Below are 17,008 nucleotides of genomic sequence, written 5' to 3'. Positions count from 1 at the left end.
TGTCTTTCCAAACCTCAGTTTCCTTGTTTGTAAATGAGAAGGTGATACTAATAATTATTAAATGGTGCTAATAATAGTACATACTTCATACGGTAGTTGCAAAGGTTAAACAAAATAAAACACAGTGCCCGTCATATACAGAGAGTGCAAAAAGTATAGCTAAAAAACAGAAAATAATAATCTAAAAAAGAAACAATTTTAAAAAGCTCAAACAAAACAAAAAGAAAAAAACACAAAAGTAGAAAAATAACAAACTATAGCTTTAAAAAACCCTACCCAATTATTGTGATTCCACTAACTGCACAGACCCCAATGGAGAAGAACCATCTGGTCTCCTCAAGGTATCTGTTATGCCAACCCACTCCCAACCTGAATGAGAATGAGCAGGTTCCATGGAAACAGAGAAGCCAGCTGGGAAGGTAAGTGAAAGTGTGCACTTCACCAGATTAGGTGGAGTCAAAAATAAATCTCACACCCTCTTGCTTATACTCAGGTCAGCACGTAGGTAGTGTATTTTGCAAACCTAGGGCCGGAACAGGCTGCCCTTCAGCTCTAGAGAGTTCTCCACACCCAATCAGATTCACAGACACACCTCAGCCTCTGGCAGAAGCTTCCACTAAGTAGCTTCATGGGGCTGGAACTCTTTCATGGATCTTACACAAAAGGTTCTATACTTATGTCCTTACCAGACCTCTCTCTCTCATCAGGCCTGGGCATTAATACAATTTCTATCCCTCCATTCTGATGACTGCAGGAATGAACATTACTGAGCTCTTCTTTAATGATAATCTTCAAATCCTTTTCAGGATAATCCTTCAAATCCATTTCAGGCCATGGTTACAGGTTCCTGATCCATAAAGTCAGTGGGGAAAGGATCAGTTTACCTAATATGATGAAAGACTGTTTTCCTCACTAAGTCAAAAAGCCAAGTACAATCCCTGATTAGCAGGACGAAAGGGAGACCATAGATAGATAGTCATTGTATAGGTATCCCTGTAATTTATACATAATCCTAAACAGAGATTCTGGATGCACCAAGGGCTACTCAACTTTACCTTTTCTGTTTCACTGTATGCCAAGGGCTTTTCTGTCTCTGCAATTTTCTTTGCTCTTTACGTATTTTCTTCCCTAAGCCCTATACACATGCAACTGACTTTATAATTTATAAAAACAAAACAAAGACAAATTTTAAAACCCACAAGCATTTAAATTTTTAAATCAGGAAGTAGAGTCTAATCTATAGGAAGTGGGGTTTTTAGTTTAATTTTGTTTTTTGTGTTTTTGAGATGGGGTCTCACTGTGTAGCCCAGGCTCACCTTGAACCCAAGATCTTCCTTCTTCAGGTTTAGGGAGTGGTTTTAAATGGTCATTAAATTGAGGGTGAATGTTTCAAAACAGTATGCCTCTAAGAGAGACCAAATTGTAACAGACAGGGGTTGTTCTCAATTAAAAACAATGCAATTTAGCTGAATTGTATGGTCTGATGAACCACATGGGAGCCCGCCAGCGGCATAACTCTTCTAAGGACACAATGATGTCCTGACAGTTAGGACAGGGAGTTAAGACACTTGAAACTTAACTGCCTTTTTAAAGGCTAAAGGAGATTTGTCTAGGATTCCAATATTAGGTGGGTGGTTGGACTCCATGAACACAGAAACTTTCAACCAACCTAAGACATTGATTCTGTTTGTAGATTCGTTATCAACATTGCCACTGATTTAGTGTTCTGCCTAAGCCACCTAGGAAAAAATCACCAACTTCTGCTCACCAAAGCACCAGTATATCAAATACACCAAGTCACTCAAAGAGCAAACATTCAAGGAGCTGAACAGTATACTGCTAGGCTTTATTTCACAGGTTCATTGAGTACTGGGTAAATGAGATTAAATATACAAAATCCTTAGCAAAAGTCGAAGTATTGCTAGACACTGATATTGTTATGCATTGGATGCAAAAGTATCTGTGATATTAACTATTCCCATTTTGCTGATTAATAGATGTGATCAGGGGCTGGGGCTGTGACTCAGCAGTAGCATACTTGCCTAGCATGTGCGAGGCACTGGGTTCGATTCTCAGCACTACATAAAAATAAAAAAAATAAAGGTCTATCAACAAATAAAAATTTAAAAAAAAAATAAATGTGATCAGTCTCTTAAGCTATCTCTCCCTTCACCCCTCTTTCTCAATGTGTTTATGTGTAAATATTCATATGTGTATATGAATCTTTCAAAAACCAAAACTTAAACTTGGTAAAAAAAATTCAACTTCATAAAAGAAATGCACATTAAATATCCCCTGAGTATGTCATTTAACAGACTGAAAATAAATCCCAAGGTTTTGTCTGTTTCACTGGCAAGATTGTGAGAAGCAGGCATTATGTTACACTGTTGGTGGCAGTATAAAATGGTACATCCCCTGTAAAAGGCAGTTTGGCAATATAAATATTTCAAATGTATTGCACTTGACCTACCAACTCCACTTGTGAAATTCATTCTTGTAGACATACTTATGAAGAAACAAAACTGCAGGTTTCTTCATTGAGGCATTTTTAGTAATGACAAAAGGATAAAAAACAATTCATTGTCTACTAATGAGGAATTGAATTAGTCAAATACTATGTAGCAAAAAATAAATTTTAAAGAACAAGGAAGCTCTCTGTTGATACCAAAATAACTCTGAGACATATTTTAAAGTAGGCACTATATGCTCCTTTATGAACCTAATAAACTCTAGAAAGCTAGAAAGATACACAGGAAACCAATAATAGTGTTTACTTCAGGAGTCAGGGTGTCTGAGGATGGCTGAGAACATGGCAGACTGGAGGAAAAAAGCTAGAAGAGACTTTTACTATAAACATTGGGATAGGTTGAACCCAGGAGCACTATATGACTGGGCTACATCCCTGTTCCTATTTTTTTATCTTGAGACAGGGTCTTAATAAGTTGCCTCCGTTGGCCTTGAACTTGAGGTCCTCTTGCCTCAGCCTCCTGAGTAACTAGGATTATAGGTGTGTGCCACAGCAACTGGTTGTGATTTTTTTGAGTCAAGTTTCCATATTACCAATTCAAAAATCTTATCCAGGATTGGTTTTCATTAATAAATGTGTATGATACATGCATACAATGGAATATTATTCAGCAACACAAAGAAGTGAGCTGTCAAGCCACAAAAAGACACAGAGAAGCTTTAAATACCTGTTGGTAAGAGAAAGAAGGCCATCTGAAAAGTTTATACACTGCAGTCCTCCAAAAATACGATATTTGGAAGAGGCAAAACTTTAGAGACAGTAAGATGATCACTGGTTGCCAAAGGATAGGGACAGGGAGAGGATGAACACATGAAGCACAGAGCATTTTTAAGGCAACAAAACTATTCTGTGTGAATACATGACATTATGAATCTGTCAAAACCCAAGGAACTTACAACACAAAGAGAGAAGCCCAACATAAACTTTTGTTTATGTTACTAATAATGTATTATATCAGTTTATCAACTGTAAAAAATGTACTACACTAATGCAAGATGTTAGTAATAGAAGAAACTGAATGGGAGTGGGTAAAACAAGGAACTCTATTATCTGCTCAGTTTTCTGGAAGTTTAAACTCTTCTAAAATTTAAGTCTATTTATCTCTGAGGCATATTTAAAAAGTAGGTACTATATGCTCCTGCTAGGCTTTATTGCACAGGTTCATTGAGTACTGGGTAAATGAGATTAAATACACAAAATCCTTAGCAAAAGTCTAGACACTGATATTGTTATGCATTAGATGCAAAAGTATCTGTGATATTAACTATAAAAAATGCATGTCTGTGCATATATATGTATGTACGTGTGTGTGTGTTTCGTGCAGCAAATGCTTTATACACTAAATATGCTAAAGCACTGCACTGCAACTACAACCTTAGCTCAAGAGTTAAGGCATAGGTAAATCAGGTTCTGATCCTAGCACTACCGTTTCTAGCTGTGTGGTCTTATTTATGCAAGTTACCTCTTCAGCCTTAATTTCACCATCTGCAAAATGGAAGAAAACATAATTTCTTCTAGTGCTGTTGGGAAGTTTCAAAGAATACTGCACATAAAATACTTCGCATAGTGCCTAATGTAAAAGAAAAGCTAAAATTGTTAGCTGCCACTGTAACGGTAAAATGATTATTCATGGAATGACTGACAGGACACTTCAGGTTCCAAGGTTATTTACTCCACTACCAGCAGATCAATAATACCCCAACGTGTCCCTCTTTGAACACAATCCACCCCGTAAGCTTTACTCCCCAGCTGCAGTTTTTCCTCCCCGTTAGGCCTTACATTACACGCTCAGGCCCTGGAACCCCAGCTTCCCCGCCCCTTCCCATCCCACCCGGACCCGTTCCCACTCAGACCCCGCCTCCTCCCCACACCCTGGCCTAATTCGTCTTCACTTTCCTTCCCCAAAGTTGAAGGAAACGCCTACCCAGATACTCGTAGTCGGGTAGGGCTAGGCGCTCGGGACTCAGCATCCTTTGACCCGGGTACCTTCCAAGCTCCAGCTCTCTAGCTTCCGGAACCCAGGTTGCGCTCTCTCTCGGTTGCCATGGCACCCGTGGCGGGAGGCAAAAACGGGAGGCCGAGGAGGTGTAACGCCAACAGTCTCCGGGGCGCAACGCTGAGTCCGCCACGCAAGTTCCGCCATCAGTCACTTCGCGGGGGGCCGAGGTTTCGTTGGACACGGTTCTTGCGGACTTGGTTTTAGAAGAATCTGAGATGGAGAGTCCTTTGAATCTGTCATGTTTCCTGATGTCAAAGAATTACTGTCAGCCATCCATATCTGCAATTTCTGAATTTCATACCTATTCCTGTTTATAAAGCTGTCAGCGTGACTCTCAACAATTCCCACTCGTGAACTCCCATAAACAGTCTCATTACCTATTTTTGTCTCCTTAGTGTGTACTGTCTTACATAGCTACAAAGTGCTTTCACGTGCATATTGTAATGTGGCTACTTCTTGAAGTTAGGGATGTGTCCTTTAGCCTGCAACAGTGCTGGACACAACAAAAGGTGTTCATAAAGTACTCAGTAAGTCAATTGCCATTTCCTTTCAAATCCTCTTTTGGGTCCTCCTTCTACTATCATCCCTATTATTTCATGCCTTTCCTAAGCGTCTTTCCTTTTTTTCTACCCAGACACTTTATTTCTTGAAGGTGAAGGGTGCAGAAAGTAAGACATGTATTAGATTTTTTCTTCACATGCCCAATTGCTTACTTCTCCTTTGAGAGGAGAGAATATTCATTAGTTTTCAGGTTCCCAGATATTTCTCTGTCTGCTCCTTTCCACTCCCAATAACAGATCTGTAGCAATTTTCACTGTTTAAATCCAGCAGAAAAAGCCACTCTGTCCTTGCTTTTTTAGTACGTGTCCACCCCCCTCCAACAAGGTGAGGTTTTGTGAAAAAGACAGAAAGAAAACAAAAATCATGCCATCAAAAGGACTTGGAAACCAATAGACCACCTACACTGGGAGGAGAAGGAAAGAGAAGGTTCTTCTCTTTGTGTTCTGAATGTCCTATTCTTAGCCTCCTCTAGCAAGGAGCCTCAAACCTCCTAATTCTCCCTTTCCCTTAAAATTGTATATGTGTCTCAATTCTAGGCTCCTGTGAGTCACTCTCGAATTTGGATGTGGTAAGGAGAAAGGGACAAAGCCAAACTAGGAGCCGTGTTTAGTATTTTGAGGTAATGAATTTACTAATTTGGTATTTGATGAAAAGTCCTACAAATCTGGTTTTTAAAAACTTTGCCTTCTCCCTGCTCCATCCACCACTCTTCCCATGCAGCTTGAGGGTATAGGAGTTTCATAAGTTTCATACTTGTGGCTCATTACTGTAATATTAATAAAATAATAGGATAGTAATTATTAAAGATGATAATTTTACTTTATTCCCAAACAGCCTGAAGGTATTTGCAGATAATTTCATATGTGTTCATGAAAACAATGTAAGGGGGCTGGGGATGTGGCTCAAGCGGTAGCGCGCTCACCTGGCATGCGTGGGGCCCGGGTTCGATCCTCAGCACCACATACAAACAAAGATGTTGTGTCCGCCAAATACTAAAAAATAAATATTAAAATTTAAAAAAAAAAAAAGAAAACAATGTAAGGCACTTCTCCTCTTTCTAAGTAGGGAAACTGAGGCATGAGTCACAAAAGTGACTTGTCTAGTATCATCCATCCAGTCAGTGGGAGAGCTAGAACAGGATCTCAGCAATCCCAACATCCAGGCTACTGGTCTAACCACTAAACCACATAGCCTCTTTTTTTTAGGGTTTGTTGGCTGGATGTTTATTTATTTATTTTTTCCTTTTGCTCTGTCCTGCTGGCAACTGGAAACTGCCCCTCTCCCCAGATAAAAGAAGAGAATTTCAAGACTAGGCTAAACTAAACATTTGACATCCTCTTATTTGTGGAGCATTATCCTGGGACATGGAGGGTGCTGCTACTGGGGTCTGTGTAGTAAAACTGGGAACCAGCCCCAAGAATATAGCTTTGTTTGGGCATTAACCCATTTGTGGTTATAATAATGATAAGTTTCAGCACCAGTGGCGCCCGACTGTTAATGACTCAAAGAAAGCTAAATAAGAACAAGATGTCATCTCTGGACCAATTTGTAGGTTTTTTCCTACAGTTCTATCCCTTCCATAAAAATCCTAAAGACCCATGTATTTAAAGTTAGCCTTCCACTTTGAATGTTCTAAACAGTCTATTGAGGAGAAGGACTTAGGGGTAAAGAGGTTGCTAGATTAAGGCTTCAAGAAAATCTGGACCCGGGTGCCCTGGCACATACCTATAATCCCAGAGGCTTGAGAGGGTGAAACAGGATGATCATGAGTTCAAAGCAAGCTTCAGCAAAAGCGAGGTGCTAAGCGACTCAGTGAAACTCTGTCTCTAAATAAAACACAAAACAGGGCTGGGGATGTGGCTCAATGGTCCAGTGTACCAGAGTTCAATCTCTGGTACCAAAAAAGAGAGAGAGAGAGAGAGAGAGAAGAAAAAGAAAATCTAGGCTTTTGCAGAAATAACAGATGGTTTTCTTAGGTGGCACAATTACTGACGGCATTTCTCTTCTTTGTGTTTTTCTACATTCTTAAATTTTTTCTGTAATGGGCATGTATTATAACCTGAAAACAAACAATACATGAGTGGCACAAAAATCTTTAAAATATTTTTTAGGCAGATGTGATGATTTCCAGATAGTGTTTGTTGTTTCCAGAAGAAGCCACTACTTTTAGATTTCTCTTTGGTCACAGATTATGTAATAATTGATTTTGGCAACACATCAGCTGTAGAGGACATTTTTTCAGTGAAATATACACAACATCAGTCTTAAGAAGAATGGACATGTACACAAGTTCTTCAAATCATGTATATATTTTTAAAATTTTTTTAGTTGTAGATGGACACAATATCTTTATTTTATTTATTTATTTATTTTACATGGTGCTGAGGATCGAGGCAAGCACTCAACCACTGAGCTACGACCCCAGCCCCCAAATCATATATATTTTTGTGATACTGTTGAATGTTAATGAAAGAAAAAAAAATCAGCCTTCAGGGGCTGGGGTTATAGCTCAGCGGTAGAGAGCTTACTCCTCACATGTGAGGCACTGGGTTCGATCAGCACCACATAAAAAATAAATAAATAAAGATATTGTGTCCATAAAACAAAAAGTCAACCTACAGTTTAAATCAACTTTTCAGGTTCCTAAATTATCATATTTCAAAAAAAATTTATGAAAACAAGTTGTCACCCAAGCAAATAAGACAGAAGACAATGCCACAATCCAGGAAAGAAACAAGTGATATGAAATTGATCAAAAAAAGAACAGGAGATGTTAAAGGCAAGAACTACAGCATAAAGAATGAAGCATCGTACTCTGAACAATGGGGGAGACATCCACAAGACAGAGGATATGCTTATACATCACTATCAGATTATAATTTCTGATTTAAAAAAAATTTGTAGTTGTAAATGGACAGAATGACTTTATTTGTTTATTTTTATGTGGTGCTAAGGATGGAACCCAGTGCCTCACACATGCTAGGCAAGCACTCTGCCACTGAGCTACAGCCCCAGCCCTATAATTTCTGACTTTATAAAGAAAAAATTAATAGACATCTCAGATATTACGGAGGATCTATTAGAGACTGACAGAGAAGAAAATCCTCCCTGGAATTGAAGACTACAGAAAAATAATCATGAATATACTAAATAGATTTTAAACCTCAAGGAAGCAATAAGGAAAGAATAAATGCAGATTGAATTATTGTTACAAAACAGGTTGAAGAAACTAGGACACGCTTTTATCAACTCATCAAGCAGAAAAGATGCTAAAGGCAAAGTAGCTACTAAGAAATGCGGGTCATGAAATTCATGCTGAGCTATGAGGCTCTTAAAAGACTTATCCTCCACAAGAGCAAAATAGAAACTAAGTGTGATGCCATTGTCTGGGATTAACATGTTCAAATTAAAAATGCTATCTATAGAAAAGTTATTTTGAACTGGCCACATATCAACAGACCAAGCTTTGGGAACATTTGCAAATAAAAAGAAATGTTCACAAACTCTTGGGCTGTTAAGAATAACTAATGCATCCTAAGAAAATGGTCAAGAGGACATGGCTTAAATTGAACTGGAGCTCAAAGGCAATAACAGACTTGTACCTTCTTATTATTTCATATTATCAAAGGCTGCAAAAAATTGGGAATTACACTTTCATATAATTTGAAAGGGTGGATGATATCTGGTTTTTTCTTTTTCTTTTCTTTTCCTTTTTTTTTTTTTTCTTGGTATCAGGGATTGAACTCAGAAGTACTTGACCACTGAGCTACATCTCAGCCCTATTTTGTTTTATTTATAGAGACAGGGGCTCACTGAATTGCTTAGCACCTGGCCATTGCAGAGGCTGGCTTTGAACTCATGGTTCTCTTGCCTCAGCCTCCCAGCCACTGGGATTACAGGCGAGGGCCATCACACCAGTGATTTTCTGATTCTTTGTGTGTGTGTGTGTGCGTGTGTGTATCGGGGTGGTGGTGCTGGGGATTGAATTCAGGGCCTTGTGCATGCAACACAAGCACTCTACCAACTGAGCTATATCCCCAGCCCGATTTTCTGATTCTTAATAGCCTACAAAAATTAGTTGTCTTCCCTATCCTAGAGTACACACTTTTATAAGTATTTATCTCTTTTTAAAAATTATTCTTTGAGCTAACTGCAGGGTGCAGGCCTGTAATCCCAGCAGCTTGGGAGGCAGAGGCTGGAGGACTGCGAGTTCAAAGCCAGCCTCAGAAACTAGCAAGGCCCTAAGCAACCTAAGAAGACCTTGTCTCTAAATAAGATATAAATAGGGCTGGAGAAGTGGCTCAATGTTTAAATGCCCCTGGGTTCAATCCCTAGTAATTTGAACTCTCCTACCAGATTGTGAGTTCCTTGAGGGCAGAGACTGTCTTCATTCATCTTTAAATTTCTAGGACTATGCATAAGGTCAGGCCAAAAGCAGTTATACCATAAATGGCTATTAAGTGAATTTGCTTCCTTCTAGATTAAAAGTCTAGAAAAATGAAGGCCATCAAATCCATAGGATTTATGGTTCCCTCATAACAACCAATTCATAAAACAAATTAATTATAAACAAAAAGATCAGGAAGGGGCTGGGGCTGGGGCTCACTTGCCTGGCATGTGTGAGGCACTGGGTCTGCTTCTCAGCACCACATATGAATAAAATAAAGGTCTATCAACAACTTAAAAAAATATTTAAAAAAATAAAAAAATGTCAGGGAAATAGAAGGCATCAGCTGGGTATGGTGGTACATGTCTGACAGGAGGATTTGTTGAGCCCAGGAATTCCAAGAGCAGCCTATGCAACATAAGTGAGACCCCCATCTCATAAATAAATAAATAAATAAATAAATAAATAAATAAAAATTCAAGGCATCACCAGGTGCGATAGAGCACACTTGTAATCCCAGGGGCTCAACAGGCTGAGGCAGGAGGATCACAAGTTCAAAGGCAGCCTCTGCAACATAGTGAGGCCCTAAGCAACTTAGGCAGACCCAGAAAGAAAGAAAATGCAAGCATCAAAAACCAATCAGAGCTGGGTGTAGTAGCACATGCCTGTAATCCCAGCTCCGGAGGCTGAGGCAGGAGGATCACCAGTTCAAAGCCAGCCTCAACAAAAGCAAGGTGCTAAGCAACTCAGTGAGACCCTGTCTCTAAATAAAATACAAAATATGGCTGGGGATGTGGCTCAGTGGTCAAGTGCCCCTGAGTTCAATCCCCAATACCCAAAACAAACAAACAATAAACCAATAAGAAAACAATGGCACATCATTCCTACATCTCAATACTGTGTGTGACAGACCACCATATTTTAAAAATGCCCCACCACCAAATATCAAGTAACTAAGCAAAAGTCTCAGAGACAAATCTGCATGTAAACATGAGACTCAAATCAGGAAAATAAGAGGGAATATATAAAAAATCAGTAAGTCCACTTAGGATATGTACTGGCAGTCCCCAATTCCAAAATCTCAGGACAAACATTGGAGTCACCGAGTTATTCCCCAAGCTATTCTCTACATTGTTACAAGAGTTTATTGTTTATTTTTCTAAAAATTCAAATGTGCCCTGTTACTTACATACTTAAAAGGTGTTGCCGAGTCATCATCACTAGGATGATGACATGCAGACATAGAAATCCCTTCACAGTTTGGTTCCAACCTTCTTTTCCAGTCATCTTGCCCCTCACTCCTTTCTAAAGACTTAACACTCCAGACATACTGTCCTATTTCATATCCCCAAACATATCACACTCCCTTGCTTTGGCATAAGCTCTCTACCTAAAACGTACCTCTCCCATGTTTTTTGGAGGGAAAACTATATACCCTATAAGATCTACACTAATATCACCAGCTTCATGAAGCCTTATCCAAATTCCCAAGGAATCAATTACCACCCAATATGTACCTGTATTTTAGTGTTTATTTTATTATATATTTATTCATTTGCCAAAGTGTCTATTCTCATGGACTGTAAGTTAAGACCAGGGAACATGTTTTATTGCTGTCATAAACTTCCTCCTGCCCAGAAAGTTAGAATAAATATTTATTGAGGGTCAGGATGAAGATGAATAATTTAAACTTGAAATCAGTAAATGTTAGACAAATATTTTTGAAAACTATGTATTGACAGTAGTAAAGTTAAGGGACTTGTCAAAAAACATACAGCTTCAAAATTGGCTTAGTTATGTCCAGGGACTATATAGTCCTGGAAAGATATCAGGATCAAGTGTGTTATACTCCTATGGTTTTGAAGGGTACACTGGAGAGCAATTCTACTTCCCATGACATACCCATTAGGAACATCATCAGAGGCATAAACCTAGACTTGATAGGATTTAGGCTGTGTCCTGACTTTGCAGATTTTTTTTTTATCTTTGGGGGATATTTTCTTAAGGATATTTAAATTAACTTAATAAACTTCTCTTAGCAGAGTAAAATTTAAACATCAGTTAAAGAAAACCAGTTGTTAACCCACTACTGAGTCCCCCTCTCTCCCTAGAAAAGTACTATCCTGATTGTTTAGAGTCAGAGGTACAGAAAAACAGAAAGATGAATTAAAATAGTAAGAATAATATAATCCCTCCCATTAATTGAGTTGTAAGAACTCAGTAAATGTTTATTGAATAAAAAGATATAAAAGTAAATAAGTACATTTAATTCAGGCACTATTTTCAGCACTAGGCATGGTGGCACAGGCCTGTGATCCCAGAAGCTTAGGAGGCTGAGGCAGGAGGATCTCAGGTTCAAAGCCAGACTCAGCAATTTAGCAAGACCTTAAGCAACTTAGCCAGACCCTGTCTCAAAATAAAAGACATATAAAATGGGTCAATGTGGCTCAGTGGTTAAGTATCCCTGGGTTAAATCCCTGGTACCAAAAAGAAAAGAAGAAACCCTTTCAGCTTTCCCCAACCACTCTATGTTCTTCTAGACACATAAAATTATTGGACCTTCTTTGAAGATTGCAACCACTTTTGAGACACTGAGTTTCTGCTTGTGGCATCCCTTTCATCTGGAATGTGCCTCCTCTTCCATTTTCTCCTTTCTTCACATAGTGAAATGTTTTCCACATTCAAGGCCCAGCTACCCCAAACTTACGAGTGCTCTCTTCTCTGTTTCCACAGTCCTTTATACATACTTCTATGACACTGTCATTGCTTTACAAGTCATCTTCTCCAGCAGATTCAGAGCTTCTTAGAGTTAGGGACCCTATCTTACTCATTGCATTTCCCCAACCCTAGTACTCTGGTTTTTACTGATTTAAAAGAAGTCCATTGAGTAATACGCGGCAGGCACAATTTTAAGGTACTAGAGGCTAAAATAAATAAGATTCTGGAGTCCATTGGAGCTCATTATCTACAATAAACATGTAACAACAAAAAAAGATTATTTTAAATGATAAATATTATAGAGAAAGTCATATAAGGTAAAGGCAGTGGGTATAAGACACATCCAGGGTGGTAAAGTGAGGCTTCTCTGAGGTTGTGATGTTGACCTGAGATGACCAGAGGAATGATCTAGAGAGACAGCATTCTAGGTAGAGGAGATGGCACATGGATAAGTGTTAAGACAGAAATGAGCAGTGAGGTGGCGCACACCTGTAATCCCAGTGGCTCAGGAGGCTGAGGTAGGAGGATTGCCAGTTCAAAACCAGCCTCAGCAACAGCAAGGTGCTAAGCAACTAGTGAGACCCTGTCTCTAAATAAAATATAAAATAAGGCTAGGGATGTGGCTCAGTGGGCGAGTGCACCTGAGTTCAATCCCTGTTTCCAAAAAAAGAGAGAGACAGAAATGATAGCATGCTGCAGAGCTGAAAGAATACCAGCATGGCTAGAGAAGAATGAGTGAGGAGAAAAATTGTGAAAGTAGGCCAAGTTCAGATCACAAAGAACCTTAAAAGACCAGGCAAGAAGTAAGTATTTTAATTCTAAGTTTAACAGGAAGTCATTGGAAGGTTTTAAGCCTTTCTTATATTTTTAAAGAAGTCACTCTTCTGACTGTCTAGAGAACAAATTTCAAAGTTTGGGAAAACAAGTCATTCACATGGATGCTTGATTCACATTTAGTATTGGTTATTATATATATTTATTATTAAATGAATATTTATTAATCATATGTTTATCCACCATTCTGAATTTATCTTTGCTGCTATAACAATCAAGATAAATGAGCTATTTGCTGTAAAGGCTCTTTTTATCTGTGCCAGATGTGTAAATATCAAGCTTTCAGGAGATAAAAGTATACTAAAAAGCCCCACCTTTTAGGGTGTGCCCCAATTTAGGCCAGGGAACAGAATCAACTACATGCCCCAGATCTTGACTTCAGTACCACTGCTAAGTTGAAACATGAAAAATGCTGGCACTAGAAATGGTAGTATGGAGTGTTTGCAAAATAGATTATTTCCTGAGGATGTCATTGTTTCCAGTTTCCAGTAGTAGCCCCCAGAACCTAGGCAAAAGCACACCCATTGCTATAAGTTAGTGATACTTTTTTTAAAGATGTTGATGGACCTTTATTTTATTCATTATTTATATGTAGTGCTGAGAATCGAACCCAGTGCCTCACACATGCTAGGCAAGTGCTCTATCACTGAGCCACAATTCTAGCCCAGTGATATCAGGGCTTATGCACATACTGTTCCTTCTGCCTGGAAGACCCTCCCCATCTGCTCTTAGCTTTTTTACTTATTCTTGTGATGCTGGAGATCCAGCCCAGGCTTCATGCATACTAGGCAAATGCTCTACCACTGAGCCACATCCCCAGCTTCCCTGATGGTAACTCAGCTTAAAAAGTTAATATCTCTGACAGGCCTTCCTAAATCAATCCCAAACCTAAATTAAGTTTCTTTTCATAGAACCCTGTACTTTTCTTTCAATGTTTCTATTATTTGTAACTTTGAATTTGTTTGTGGGGTCATTCTTTTAATGGCTCTTCGTACTTGCAAATCCTTGCAACCATCAGATTGTAAATTCCAGGGATCCAATAAATCTGTTCATCACTTCTTCCAGAGTACCTGGTGCAAAATACCTTTAAAGAATAGTTACCAAGTGAAAATATGTCTCCTTGTACCAGAGAGGTGAAGGACTCCCTTAGCTGTGTCATTTTATAAAGTTTTATAAAGTACTCCTCCCCTGCACTTGCATTACCTTCAACAAGAAAGTGGAGTTCAGAGAGATGATGGAGCAATTCTTTGCAGATTCATGTTCTTAATCTTCTAGAGTTTCTTAATCTCATCACTATTAATCTTTTGGTCTGGGTAGTTATTTGAATGTGGAGGGATGTCCTGTTCATTATAGCATGTTTAGCTGCATCCTGGGCCTTTATCCACCAGATTCCAGTACTCTCAATGTCTTCAAATATTGCCCCATGCCTGAAAAAATCACTCCTGGTTGAGAACCATTATTTTAAAATGGGAAACTTCAGGCCTTTTTCTTTTTTAGAAGAATTACATTCGGAAATTCCAGTTGTTGATTGATGCCTGGGTTACAAGAGAATTCTGTCAACCTAGTTAGATCAAAATCATGCCCATTTCTATCTATTTCCATAGCACTCCCTGTGTTTCCTTTGAAAGGGCCATTAGTGATGGTCTAATTCAGGGCAATATTCTGATCTTGGAAATTCAGCTCCCTGGACTGTCCTAGAAGGATGAAGGAAAGGGGTGGTGTTTCTGAGGAAACCAATGCTTCTGAGACCCCCTCGGGAATTGGCAGTCCCCTACAACTTTTCTAGGGGCATGTCCCAGAGGACAATAAAAGGGAGACAAACAGCCTATTCTGGCATGCTTTTCAGGATCTCTCACTCCAAACAAGAAAGTCTGAGAGGCCTGGTAAAAATAAATATGGCTTAGTCCTCCTGGCACAAGAGCAGTTTCTGACAGCCAAGACTTAACTCACTCTAGGGGGTGACCCCAGCAGGGACTTTGCACAAAGTTAGCTTCTACCCATTGATATTCCCAGTGACTCACAGCAGCCAAAGATGGCATGATGCACCAGAACTGTCCTGGTCCATGCAGAAGAACTAGGGATGCACACAGAAAACACAGTCCCTCTTGCCTGAGTTAGACAGGGACAGGCAGCCTCCTCCTTCCCCTCCAATTTCAGAAAAATAACACAAATCATGCCTCTGGAAAGGAACCTGTCCTTTGCATACAGAGTGGAAACTGTTTATAAATTCTTAATCCCCTGACATTGAAAGTATGGGGCCTTGTGTCCAAATATTTTTGGGGACAAATATATTCAGTATAGCACATGCCAGTGGTTTTCATTTGGAACAAAATATGGTGTCCAGAATCACAAGGTCTTTCTCAACAGGTTTAAAAAGCAAGTCTTTATTTGCAGTATATATTAAAACCCTAAGATCAACCACGAACTGCGTTAGAAAGGAAGAGAAGGCTAAGGAATTAACCTCTATTTTCACTTTTTTCTCCTTGGATTTTAGGCTAAGGTGACCCATGTAGAATAGACAGGTCTGCTGTTTTTCCCAAGCACTTAGATCATACAGACCTGACCTGACTCTACTGCCGCCTTCAGTCAGCAAGAAGAACTACAAACCCAGAAAATGCCACTGTATTAGTTACCATGGTAATGCTAGTTCAACCACATTGCATCTGGATAAAAATTTCAGGCAAAACAGTATAGAAAGGTACTGACTAAGAAAGAGTTAACATCACTTTTGTTGTTGTAACTGTCACAAAGTATGGTTAATGTTAGCTTTGGTCAAAGATGGTAATTTGGAGTGAAAGCCTTGAAAATTTGAAAATAAGCAAGGATGAAATGTCAACCCATCCATTTTGAAAAATATCCTAGTATCCATTTTGCATTATACCAAATTATTTTCGGCTCACTTGGGGTATCTAGGTCTTTTTTGGCACTATGGTGATAGGAAAGAGATTTAATGAAATCCACAGATGAGCCAAAGCCAGGAAACACTGGCATATCAGCTTGGAGGGAAAAGTGATACCTTGGCCTTAAGAAAGTTGGGGACTTGGGCAAAGATAACGAAATGAGATCCAACCTAGAAAAATCGAAGGGGCAAAATTAATCCATACTGTTAATATTCATTAGGGAGGGGGCTAGGTCACAAAACCGAGAGGAGTTTACAATTTATGTAGCAACCTGAATGTTAAAGATTGCGGAAGTTCCTTCTGCAGTCAGAGGCTGGGAGAATGCTGAGGTCTTGGGGGAGTGCAATTCTAAGTAAGGACTCATTTCCTTACTCCCTCCCTCCCTTGCCAAGATCAGAAAGTCAAAGAAGGTGAAAAGGCTAACGACATTGATTTACAAAGACAGCGAGGAGGAACTAAGTCTGTCTGAGCCAAATCTGGACGTCTGAGCTGGGGCGACAGGACCCAGACAACTACCTCAGGAAATGAGTAAATGAAAAGGGGAGGTCGCGGAATTATTTAGCCCTAGAACACTGCCTAGACCAGAGGACAGGCGGGGATGCAAGTAGAAAATCTCAGAAAAGGAATTTTGACAGTGAGAATGCTAGTTAAGATAGAGCCCGACAGGCCCCCTGATGGCCCTTGTTTGATGTCAATAAAGACCTAGAGGATTACGCATTAGCAAGCCTTCCGTATTCTGGGACATCAATAAAGTCTGGACTTGGGGCCGGTAGGGTGCTGGGGTCACGTCCAGGCGACTTGGGTCAGCCCGGGTGCTCCTCCCTGGCGTGGAGCTAGGGTGAACGGAGTCTGAGAGTTGTGTCTAGGATAATAATAATTATTTTTTTTAAATTGGGGACATTTGAGCAGTAGTAATGGGGACAGAGAAAGAGAGTCTTTCGATGGCTAGGAATGTGGGGGTGGCTTGAGGAGGAGAGGGGCCCGAGCCAGAGGTGCCCCCGGGTGGGGTCTGAGGACTGGGGGGCGGGAGCCGAGGGCTGGAAGGGGCCGGGCCAGCGTTGGAGGCGGGACCAGGCGCGGTG

The 17,008-nt window shown here is 39.7% G+C and overlaps 1 protein-coding gene across 1 annotated transcript in view; it reads right to left on the bottom strand.

The window, feature by feature from the left end:
• Cstpp1 (centriolar satellite-associated tubulin polyglutamylase complex regulator 1) overlaps positions 1-4,603 on the bottom strand; it is a 173,496-nt gene extending 168,893 nt beyond the window's left edge. The window contains exon 1 of the mRNA XM_015477877.2: positions 4,452-4,603. Within this exon, the coding sequence (XP_015333363.1) occupies positions 4,452-4,497 (46 nt within the window). The 5' untranslated portion in view covers positions 4,498-4,603. The remainder of the gene's footprint in view (positions 1-4,451) is intronic.
• Positions 4,604-17,008: the final 12,405 nt, after the last annotated feature.

The sequence above is a fragment of the Marmota marmota genome, unplaced genomic scaffold (genome assembly GCF_001458135.2).
Source record: "Marmota marmota marmota unplaced genomic scaffold, marMar, whole genome shotgun sequence".
Classification (NCBI taxonomy): domain Eukaryota; kingdom Metazoa; phylum Chordata; class Mammalia; order Rodentia; family Sciuridae; genus Marmota; species Marmota marmota.
The sequence above is the reverse complement of the archived record's forward strand: the minus strand, read 5'-3'. Positions and strand labels throughout refer to the sequence as shown.